This window comes from Mizuhopecten yessoensis, unplaced genomic scaffold (assembly GCF_002113885.1).
Source record: "Mizuhopecten yessoensis strain PY_sf001 unplaced genomic scaffold, ASM211388v2 scaffold9963, whole genome shotgun sequence".
Taxonomy (NCBI): Eukaryota; Metazoa; Mollusca; class Bivalvia; order Pectinida; family Pectinidae; genus Mizuhopecten; species Mizuhopecten yessoensis.
The window spans coordinates 1,030,438-1,043,254 of NW_018408310.1; the positions used below are offsets into that span (position 1 = coordinate 1,030,438).

A 12,817-nucleotide genomic window follows, 5' to 3' on the forward strand; every position below is an offset into this window, starting at 1 on the left:
TCAATAAATTGATCGGTTTAATCATATAGGATCTGAGTGTTAAGTTGTATAACTTTTAGTGAGATCAAGTTTCAAAACGCTTTAGGTTAACAACTTCAAATCGAGGTTGCACAACTTCTAATGAGGTCAACTTTCAAAATGCCACAGGTTATCAACTTCAAATGTATAGATTATGTTATGAGTGTGATGTTGAATAACTTCTAGTTAGTAGGATGATTATTTTTAAAAATTGCTTTAGGTTAACTAGATGTGAACCATCTGCTATACAAAGTGTTGTGTGTGCTGATTATGAAATCCTATTACTGTTCATCAAATATTAATCTTATATCTATTACATCAATTGTGATACTTGAGTCGGCTGTATTTTGATATTAATTTATGTAGTAATAACATTTTAGAATTAACATTTTTATGTAGTGGTAACATATCTTATAGAAAAATATGGTTTTGTTTCTATTGTATAAACAAAGTACCTCAAAAGGATTTAGTTTGAATAAAACTATGTTAAGAAAAGTCTTTTAGCTGAATTATATAAACTATTCTTACTGTTTGTTGTACTTCTTTGAATAAACTCTAATTTGTGCTATGCTAAAAATGTTTCAACATATTGAAGTTATACAAACTGGTTTGTAAAGAGTTAAAAAAATTGTGACATTATATCATATGAACTTTTAAAAATAAGAAAACTAAATTTTACGTTATTAAGTCACATTTAAAAAAACCTTAATCCTAAACCTACTTTTTGTCAATATTTAAAAAAGAAAAAGAAAAAAACCACCTACTTTATGATAAGCATAACTTGTTTTCATTAATGTTTAATAGAATGTTGTGTTTATATTGTTGATTAGAAAAGATTTTAATTGGGCATACTATGTATAGCCTCATAGACATTGTTGTATCTACTAGTCCTAGCCGTTGGCTATGGTGATGATTGAACTCATGCATTTGGAAATGTTATCTCTCACCTGATCTACACATGTCCCATTCAGCAGTCATCTGGATTTGTTAAAAAATAAAACTAATGATAAAAAGCATGTTCGTTTACACACTATTTAATGATTTAAATACACATACTGACGAAATGTTCATGTTGACAATATAATAAAGACAAGACAGACAATCAGTTAACATTTTAATAACATTACATGGGTTAGCGTCTACATACTCAAGCTGTTGTCCTACAAGTCTCCACATAAATTAGTAAAAAATGATAGTGGTTATGGTATTATGAAGCGACTCTCTACACGATACATAGATTGAACGATTTCATTAATCTTCTCTCTGCGTCACATATTGTTTTTAGTTCCCTACTTCTCCATTCCAAGCTAGACACATTTGAAATATAATCGTTTCTCATGTCGTTGTCATTTTCAAATGATTGCTGATACAAGTAAAATCATACACAAAATTAAATAAAAAGTCTCGATAAAAGTTCTTTCATTCGCCATTGAAGGGGTTGTTTTAAGTGTGCATATCAAACAAAGAGTCTCAGTCTGACAATGTCTATTTTCTTCACAAACTTGAGAATGTTCCCACTGAAATGTTGTTTCACATAGTCTTCAGAGCGGAAACACTCCTCTTCCATTAAAGGTTGTAACACGCGTGAAGGAATACAGGACTGAATAGTAAATTGGCTCCACAGTTTCTCCACTTCTAAATGGTTGACGGTTGACAGGGCTTCTTCGAAATATCTATCTATTATGTCTTCACTATCAAGTATGACACAGGCATGTCCTTGCTGGTTAGCTTGACCCTCCACACATCCTGCACATACAAACAATTTTGATGTGACGTCTTTCACGCTCAATGCATAGGCTAGGCATAACAAGGTTTTTACAATCCTCTTATAAGCGTTTTCCTCGATACGATTTCTCATGTAGGAATAAAGTCTCTCCTCAAATATTTCCATTATAAATTACCCCGATACTGTGTAACCTTAGACGTATAGGGGTATGACCATTTGTAAATACACACAATCAGTCGACCACTTTTTATGCTCGATTTTGAAGGAATCGTAGGATGCCCAGGAGCTTAAATGTACTCCACACATGAAACAGGTGACTGTATCGCTATATCCTGAACGGGCGAGTTCGTTTGGAGTCTGATGTATTTGTTGGGGCCATTTTTGGAACGTTTTCTTAGATACTCAATTGTTACATTATCATGTTAAACTTTTAAAGATGTTGATTATTAAATTTGTTAGTATTGAAACATTATATGTGTCGAAAATCAAGTGTTAATAAGTTTGAATTATTTAGTCGATATATCCAAACATAGTTGATTTTCTTGTTGGCTTAAATGATGTGTACATTTTGTTGATTAATAAAATTGTTTGTGTTGAATCTTTCATTCTATGTCCAGTTTTATTCTCAGTTTCTGGTGAGGTTTTCCTACTACATTGCTGCTGTTGACGTGCTTTGTATCATGGTAATAGCTTTTACTTGTGGTTAAGCCATTCATGAAATATACTTTGTAGTGTCCATTTGTGTCCTGTCGTGACTTGTTTAACCGAATTCAAAGGCGTCAATAACTAAAGACTGTTTTTAACTCTCCACACTATTGTGTTATACATTTCAGCTATACCCTACACACTTGTCCTGCTGAGTTACCTTAAATCCTCCTAACAACATACATTTCAGAACGTTGCCAGAACATTGACATTTGTCGGTGAGATGAAGCCTAGCAATAGGCCTAGTCATTGAGACGAAACACCCGTAACCAACCAACATTTCAGACATAGGTTTACCTGGTATATATATATACACAGTCATGTTCAGTCATGCATCATCCCCTCCACACAAACCCTTATCTGTATCTCGGTATGGATTTTATCGTGGATATGACCTGTTTAAATTTTATCCTGTCGTCATGATTTGTTATAATGAAAGGCTATTTCTAACTATAAACAAAAGACCAACCCTCCACACTATTGTGTACACCCTACTGAGGCGGGGAACGTAAGACATTCCTGTGACGCTAGACAGATATGTCACCTCTGACTTAGATCAAGGTGACCCTCTAAGGTTAAGGTTACCTCCACACATTCTTATGACGTCAGACATTCCTGTGACGCTAGCCATTTACCGGTGTCACCTCCACACATTCCATGCATATCTAGGTCAAGGTCACCCTCCACCTCCCTCCACAAAAATGTGAGGTGACACCGGTAAATATACCCTACTATTTATAATAAATAAGGCAGCAGGCCAATTGCTGAAATTTTGTAATGTGTTAATGAAAATACATTGCTATGCTTTTTAAATGCACAAAATGTATTAAGACGTGTTGAAACAAAGTTTTTATTGACAAGTTATTTCATCAGTTTTGTCTCTTCTATTTAATTAAAAACAACGAATCTTACAAAAAAAAGACAAACATCAAGCATTCCATTAAGTCCCTTTTACTCGTACAATGTCTTTTACCATTAACATTATTATTTCTAATATTTATTCTACCCTTGAATTGTATCTGTATTTAATGAAGGCGTTAATTGCACTTATTTTGTGAAAACAAATGATCCATGGTAATATGTAAATGATAAATGCATACTTGCCAACCTTTTGAATTTTTTTATGGGGGAGAAGCCGTGTGCTCAAAATCAAATATTACAAAACATGAATATTTATAAAAGATGGGTAGATGCCCCCTAGGTAAAAAAAACAAACACTATAGAGTGTCAATCGTCTTTTTAGATGTTCTTTCTGATGAAATCATTGGGTATCAGAATAGTTAAGCAAGTTTACTAGCTGAAAATTGTCAGTACTAGCACGGACTTAGATAGCAATCTAATTCCGTGGTCTGACCTATGAGTCGAAGGTGTTAATCCAATTGTGCAATTTTTTGTCCAATAAAATTTGTTAAAAAAAAAAAAGTTAAAGGGAAGTAACTCACGAGATCTGGAAAAATAAGCTACATGTAGATATAATTCGTCATTTCACCAAGGAATTAGACTAGACCTAGGTCCATGACTTTGACTAATTTTTAAATGTTTCACTTTTCGAAACGTGTGAAATAATCAGTTCTTAAATATGAAAATGAAAAACTGATTAACTGATTACATGTAACGTTTAGTCAATTTTCAACCACATGTATAATCCATTCAGCATGTGGTCACAGACACTAGCTATAGACCATTGATATACCCGGTCACAAACTCTACCTATAGATCATTGATATATCTGGTCACAAACTCTACCTATAGATCATTGATATATCTGGTCACAAACTCTACCTATAGATCATTGATATGTCTGGTCACAAACTCTAATTATACTATAAACTACTGATTATAGTTCACTGAGTTACATGTACATGTACCTAGTCACGAACAGTAACATAGCACTGCCTATGAGATACCTGATCACAAAAAAAATACTTCACTGAGATACCTTTAAACAAAAATTTACTATAGACCACCGATATATCTGGTTACAAACTTTCACTATAGACCACAGAGATACCTGTTTACAAACACTTTTCATAGACCAATGAGATACCTGGTCACAAGCACCTACATTAGACTATTGACGCAACACTTCCTCAGAGATCAAGTTCAGTCAAAATGATTTGTTTTCTAAATATCACGTTTGTGAGGAGTTTACATACTTGAGTTGTTAGTTTGTAAACAACTTCAAGGACGAGCACTGCTTTGATATGTTATTTGCAGTCGTAGCCTTACGCATCGTGATACAGGTGAGAAAGTTAAGTGTCTAATTTACAAAATTATATAAAAATTTAGTATGGCAAGTTTTGACTGTATAGTATTGGAGGTAATTTAAAAACCTTGCTGTTGTGAACACGTCAGATTTGTTTAATAATTTCATAACTGACGCACCCTTTAAAGCTTTTAACTTTTTGGTGTATTGGTTTTGTGCATCCAATTAAGTGTGTTATAGTCATATGAATAACATACCTTCTGATGTTGATTGCGTTTTAGATTAATTTTAGAGATATAGTTTGAAGACGCTTCACGATCAGTAGATTTCTTTACACACGCGTGTGCCACGCCACCGGTCGTAAACATTCAAATCATCATACTGAGGTTTGTTACAAATGGTGTATCATAGTCATATGAATGACACACAGGGGCTCGGTTTCGGGATACTTTCGGTTAGTAATAAAGCTATACACACCAGTAAATAACAGCAACAATTTTTATCCGGTGTTTATACACAATATACCCTTATAAAAATTGAGGGTACCGAATTTTTTTTATTATGCCCTCAATTTCTATAAGGTTTTAGAATGTGTACACACGGATTCGACAAAACGTATTGCTGCTATTTACTGGTGTGTAAAGGTTTATTACTAACCGAAAATATCCTGAAACTAGAAGCCTATACGTGTCATCTTGATTTTGTTTCTTATCTCGTTATAACAAGATAGCTATCTCGTTATAACAAGATAGCTTATCTCGTTATACATGTAACAAGATAGCTTATCTCGTTATACATTTAACAAGATAGCTTATCTCGTTATAACAAGATAGCTTATCTCGTTATTACGGAGCCCCTTTGGGGACATGCTGATATTATTTTTTTATCTCGTGCGCATGATATAATTATATCGTGAGAACGAGTTAATATGTCGTGCACATGATATAATTATGTCGTGCGAACAAGATAATAATGTCTTGCGAACGAGTTAATATGTCGTGCGAACGAGTAAATATGTCGTGCGCATGATATAATTATGTCATGCAAACGCGTTAATATGTCGTGCAATTGAGATAATTATGTCGTGCGAACGAGGTAATATGTCGTGCGCATGATATAATTATGTCGTGCGAACAAGATTATTATGTCGTGCCAACGAGTTAATATGTCGTGCGCATGAGATAATTATGTCGTGAGAACAAGATAATTATGTCTTGCGAACGAGGTAATATGTCGTGAGAACGAGTTAATATGTCGTGCGCACAAATTGAACATGTCGTTCGCGCGCTGAACACACGGCTGTGTTTTCGGTGGAAAGGGTAGTTATTCATGTTATTAGTACAATTCATGGATTTGTACGGGTTGATGTATTTTTCATTACTAACAATGTGTTATTTAACCTCAATCTGCGCAATTACGTCACTTTGGAAAGTAAGTACATGCATACAAATGTATATAAATGACTTATTAGATACAACGACGTAATGAAATCTGCAACACCTACTACATGTGTAGTACTTTTTTACCATATGATTTTGGAGTTGTCTCAAAACCACTAATCACTACAAGATGAATATCAAATGATTTGATTTTCTTAATGCACATTACACAACTGTAGGTCAAGTGCGAGATGCACATGAGTAGAGAAGGGGAATTATGTGTGTTTGTGTAGGTGGAGAGGGGGTGGGTGGGGTTACTGTTTAAAAACATCCAGTTAGCCTTATCTCTACACGACACTTATTAGTCATGGCTCTCTAGACTGAAATCATATAAGAGTTTACCAATACATTTTTATGAGTTAAAGATATTGAAGTTTTCATTATTCAACAATTTTACTGAATTTTTGAACATTTCATGCGACAATTGTGAAGTCCATGTAACACTTCCTATCATATTCCTATTTGTTGAATAATTGCAAAAGGTGAATTGTGTCCTCTAGAATATTTGTAACATTACATTTCTGTTTAATATCGAGATCAGGAAACAACGTGCTTAATATTTGATTATGATAATATTGAAACTTTGCTCGTGTGTAGTCCCATAATACTACAAGTGCTAAACATAAGAGTCATAATTAGCGAAAACTCTCCTCATTTTATCATATTTTCCTCTAATATCTATCAATTAGCAGATTAAATGAATGAAGGCGTTTCCGTCTACTTTTTACAGCTTTATTTACAACTGTTCGCATCATATCTAACAAAAGAGTTCCCACCAAAGTAGCGATAACCAACAAAAAGAGCTGCATCGCCTTCATTCATTTAATCTGCTAATTGATAGATATTAGAGAGAAATATGATAAAATGAGGAGAGTTTTCGCTAATTATGACTCTTATGTTTAGCACTTGTAGTATTATGGGACTACACACGAGCAAAGTTTCAATATTATCATAATCAAATATTAAGCACGTTGTTTCCTGATCTCGATATTAAACAGAAATGTAATGTTACAAATATTCTGGAGGACACAATTCACCTTTTGCAATTATTCAACAAGTAGGAATATGATAGGAAGTGTTACATGGACTTCACAATTGTCGCATGAAATGTTCAAAAATTCAGTAAAATTGTTGAATAATGAAAACTTCAATATCTTTAACTCATAAAAATGTATTGGTAAACTCTTATATGATTTCAGTCTAGAGAGCCATGACTAATAAGTGTCGTGTAGAGATAAGGCTAACTGGATGTTTTTAAACAGTAACCCCCACCCACCCCCTCTCCACCTACACAAACACACATAGTTCCCCTTCTCTACTCATGTGCATCTCGCACTTGACCTACAGTTGTAAAATGTGTATTAAGAAAATCAAATCAATTTATCTTCATCTTGTAGTGATTAGTGGTTTTGAGACAACTCCAAAATCATATGGTAAAAAAGTACTACACATGTAGTAGGTGTTGCAGATTTCATTACGACGTTGTATCTAATAAGTAATTCATATACATTTGTATGCATGTACTTACTTTCCACAGTGACGTAATTGCGCAGATTGGGGTTAAATAACACATTGTTAGTAAATCAACTCGTACAATTCCATGAATTGTATTAATAACATGAGTACCTACCCTTTCCCCCGAAAACGCAGCCGTGTGTTCAGCGCGCGAACGACATGTTCAATTTGTGCGCACGACATATTAACTCGTTCGCACGACATATTAACTCGTTCGCAAGACATAATTATCTTGTTCGCACGACATAATTATATCATGCGCACGACATATTAACTCGTTCTCACGACATAATTATCTCATGCGCACGACATATTAACTCGTTCGCACGACATAAGTATCTTGTTCGCACGACATAATTATATCATGCGCACGACATATCAACTCGTTTGCACGAAATAATTATATCATGCGCACGACATATTAACTCGTTTGCACGACATAAATATCTCAAATGCACGACATATTTACTCGTTCGCATGACATAATTATATCATGCGCACGACATATTAACTCGTTCGCACGAAATATTAACTCGTTCGCAAGACATAATTATCTTGTTCGCACGACATAATTATATCATGCGCACGAGATAAAAAATAATTTCAGCATTCCTCAAAAGGGGCTCCGTAATAACGAGATAAGCTTTCTTGTTACATGTATAACGAGATAAGAAACAAAATCAAGATGACACGTATAGTCTTCCGTACTACGACAATAAGGAAAAGAAGTTGAACTGTTAACACATAATACAAATAGTCTGAGTCACACAATTAAGTCGGGAAATTTAAATTTAATTTTTATAAGATAATATTGTATTTTTTTTCAGATATGAGTGGTTAAGCCAGCAACTCAAGCAATATTATCAATGCGTCAAGTTCATAGGTTTAAATTCCATACTGTTTTATCATTATTATTGGACGAGAATGAATATGTTTTTTTTTGTTAATGTTTCTGCCCATTACACAATTTCTATTTATGGTTTGATTTTTAAAGCATTTGGTCATTAATCTCATTATACAATAAAAATAATGCCAATTGTTCTTAATGTTTACATACCTTGAAATCTTTGCTGTACATGCTCATATTTTACAGCATGTTTTTCTTTCTTCCGAATGTTCCCACAGAACTGCATCATACCACAGGCCCCTGTGATCATGCTTAAGAAAATGTGTCATAACACTCTTAAGATAAATCACGTTGATATTATTGAAGTGCAGAAAGCATGAATTGCCGATTGACTTAGATCTATTTGTGATTTGAAACTGGAAGTGTAACCTTACACGTGTAAGTAGTCTGCACCCCTTTCCTACACGCCTGAACCTGGCCAACATTTAGCACGACTACAAGCCAAAGAAACGGGAAAGAAGTGACTGAACAAATCGTCTATTTCTTAGCTATCACACTATAACATACATATACTTTAAATTACTACGTACTACATGTCACAAGTTTTAACGCAGCCACAGTGTCTGTCATCTTCCGTAGCGAATGTAAAGAAATCGGAGAAATCCCTGGCGCTTCGATATTTAAGTCGATTTGATTAATTATTGATATCTAAAGTGTATAATATTGTTTGAATAATTAAGAGATAGTCTTCTAGTTTCAGATGGTATATAAGTTGTATATGTTTTGGGAATAATAGAAGTAATATTTTACATTCTTGTATAGCAAGTGAGATTTCTGTTTTCGCGCCAACAGAAAAAGAATATATAGAAATATAACGTCAGTCGGAATACCTGTTTTACTCCCTTTTCATTGGCTAAAGGTCAAGGATACACTTCCGGTTTCCCCACTGGAGGGCTTCTTCCGGACGGAAAAAATCAAGGTGTAGAAAGGGGAAGTAACACTGTTTACGCACGCATGTGTTACCATTCAAGAGCTTCGCGCGGGCGCCTTCTGCGCCCGAGAGCTACGCTCTTATAAGTCTAGTTTTTCAGCTATAATAATACTTACTTCAAGATTATGAAATAAAACTTTGTCTACACCAGTTCGGTTTGCCAAGCTGAAGAAAGATCCCAACCGTTGTAGAAATGTCAACTATCCATACTATACAGAATAAGAGTGCGTAGGCATTTATTTAGTATTACCATCAGGTACTAGACTTGTTCAATGTATGAACGTTTCTCGGCGGTAATATTGGAAGTTCAAAGGAAATACTCCAAATGTCATAGGATGTTAACTGTAAACGGTACAGAAAAAGAAAAAAAAACTAAACTTCATTGGGATGAAATTTCCATCGACTGCAAAAAGAACTTTTCTAACAACTTGAAAAATAAAAAAAGCTGAAAAATTGGTGATTTTCGACCCTACAGGAAGGATCTTAATTTGATATTTTTTAATAACATTTTATTTAATTACATATTAAGAAAATCATAGCCCCAAACAAAAATTTCAAATATTATAATTGCATTAATGCTGTATAATGAAAGGTTTTTGAGTTATGGCTGTTTTAAGATTTTGAGGTATGACGTCATGACGGCCATATTTGACTTTTTACCTACTTGTAAATATTGCAATGACACCTTCAAATCATGACCTACAATTAATACACACGAAAGACTTTGACCATATCTGCTACCAATCAAAAGATTAAAAAAGGCCATAGAATTATGGCAGAAGAATAATAGTACTGAGATAAAGCAGCCGAACAAAAAAAATTGAAATACTGTCGACTGTTACTGTTAACTATATATAAGTATTTGAACAAGACATAATCTCACAAATTTCTTGGATATAAGGCTAACCGTTCTGGTTAAGTGTATCTTGTGCTGATACAGGGCCGTTTTCGTTTAAACGGTCAAACCGATCGGACCACTGTTGTTCGTTTATCAAATAAGGTCTGACCTAGTAATCTGATGCTGCTTTCCGGCGAGCCTTGAGAAAGCCTTGCAAGGCATGCATACACATTTGCAGGTCCGCCAAGATTTATACCCGAAATTGTTACATTTTTAAACGGTCAAACCGGTTGTTCCGCATAAACGAACAGGTCCCTGGCTACCCATACACGTGTACGTATAGTCGTTATCTTGTACTAGACACGCTCAGTTACGGATTGACTGTACAAAAACCATTGAGGCAGGGAATATCACAAAGATTGGTACACGATAGAAGACAAAGGGAGCTGGTATACGATACAGTGTACATACAGCCCTCAACCAACATGAGAAGGCTCGTTCCCCCTCCCTCCTCCTTATTCACTTTTATAGTCGTGTTGTTTTGGTTGAGTACATCTTGTGTTGATACTGGTTACATATATATGTATACTGCAACGCCGACCGTCAGGTACACATGTGCGCAATACTTTAAACAATCTGCAATCGTGTTCTGTTTGAGTGCACTTTGTATTGATACTGGCTACATATTCGTCACATAGACGGTCACCTGTACGTTGTCTTTAGTGTATGGTAACCATTGTGATAGAATATCACTAAGTTTGGTACATGTAAGAAGTTTTCTTGAATGTCAGGGTTCTGTTGTATTACGGCTCAAAAAACCATGGACACAAGGCAAGAAAAAGGTAGGATTTCGACAAAATTATGAAATTCTTACGATATTAATATGAGCATCTTTACTTACAGTTTAGAGATTATTTTAGCAGTAGTATGCAGTGTCCTTTTGTTTTTATATTTTCAGCTGGATCACTTTGCTTGTAAACATTGCAATTTTAGCTCTATAGATAACTGAGTTATTGGAATATTGAATTATCTGCGTTAATAATTAAACAAGAGGCACAGAGGGCCTGTATTGCTCAACTGGATATCTAAGCAATCATGGAAAAATATATTCAAAATAAGATTCAAGGGATAAGGGCCAGACTCAAAGGCCAATCCTTGTAGCATATCTATTTTGTTTTTCATGCACAGCAATTGTATCTGTGGTGATTGGGTGGAGATTTCAATTGTTTCCAAGTTCTGAGTCAGAAACTAGTGTTATGTTAAGCAATTGTATAAAGTATTTGGTTGGGAATCTCAACCGTTTCGAAGTTATGACCTAGGGATTAAGTCTCATTGGGTGGGGCAGACCCCGGGGCTATCCTAGAAGCAAATGTGCAATCGTCTCTCAATTATCATCAATTGTATATATGGTTATAGTGTGGGGATCTCAACTTTTTTTCAAGGCGTGACCCAAAAAACAGGTTCCTAGGGGTGTTGCCAGACCTAAGGTCAATGCTTATATCATGATTGTGTTCGTCTCTTTCTTCCCAGCAATGGTATATTTGGTTTTGGGTCGGGGATCTAAAGCGTTTCAAAGTTACGACTTAGTCTCCAAGGGTGGGGCCAGACCCCAGTTGGCTGGGGTCCTGGAAGCATTAGTGCATTCATATCTTAAAACTCAGCAATGTTATACATGGTTATAGGGTAGGGACCTCAACCATTTTCAAGTTATGAAGTACTTTTGGACCCACCCCTTAGTCCTTGGGCCAGCCTGTCTACAGTTGCTAATCCCCACCACCTAGGGATCCTTCCAACAAAATATAAGTTCCAGAAAAGAAGTCGCTTAAAGCAATACATGTGTGACGTGTAAGGGGGTTCGTTACCAGGTCACTGCCTGGGATTTGTGATATCTACACCGTCCCCTTAGTACAATATATATATGTATCGGATTTACTACAACTACATGCCGCCCGGGCATGCTTAAGCAACATGAAGATATTTACAGTGGTTATTTGACCACAACGTATCGTTAACCATAAATATGTAAAGGCGCAGCTGCACACACTGCTGTCAACATTGTTGTTAGTACCGCGGTGGCGGGCGACAACAATGCGCGGTTTCTGGTCACCACGCCGCTCTGCCAGCTCCGCTGCCAACAAACCGCGTCTCTAGATCTGTGTATATGTATACGTGCGAGGCTTGTCGGAGCGCCGTGTAGGTTACCTGTACACCAGTCCGCCGCCTACACTAACACCGCTCCACCGATCACCTATCTACCTATCGCCGTAAGTAGTGGTAGCCAACGTGCATGTCTCACAGACCACCCTCCGCTGACAGTGTCTATCGGTGTCGATATAGTATGGCCTTATTCAGGCCTTTAATATATCTACACGCTATTTGGGCATATATATTACCTAGCCTTAGTTGGCTTCATATATAAACCTACCGTTTTTAGCTTGGTCTGTATCACACTGTGATCGGTCTCAATCTGCTGGCCGGCTTGATTGATTGATTGATTGATAGGTTTTACGTCCACTTCACTACCGGATGTAT

The 12,817-nt window shown here is 35.7% G+C and overlaps 1 protein-coding gene across 3 annotated transcripts in view; it reads left to right on the top strand.

The window, feature by feature from the left end:
• LOC110459050 (sodium- and chloride-dependent creatine transporter 1-like) overlaps window positions 1-12,817 on the top strand; it is an 80,412-nt gene that overhangs the window by 22,941 nt on the left and 44,654 nt on the right. Inside the window, exon 1 of one of the 3 annotated variants that reach the window (XM_021511090.1) lies at window positions 10,859-11,127. The exons of the other annotated variants lie outside the window; for them this stretch is intronic. Within the exon in view, the coding sequence (XP_021366765.1) occupies window positions 11,070-11,127 (58 nt within the window). The 5' untranslated portion in view covers window positions 10,859-11,069. Of the gene's footprint in view, window positions 1-10,858; window positions 11,128-12,817 lie in introns of those variants that run through there. 3 annotated transcript variants of the gene reach the window in all.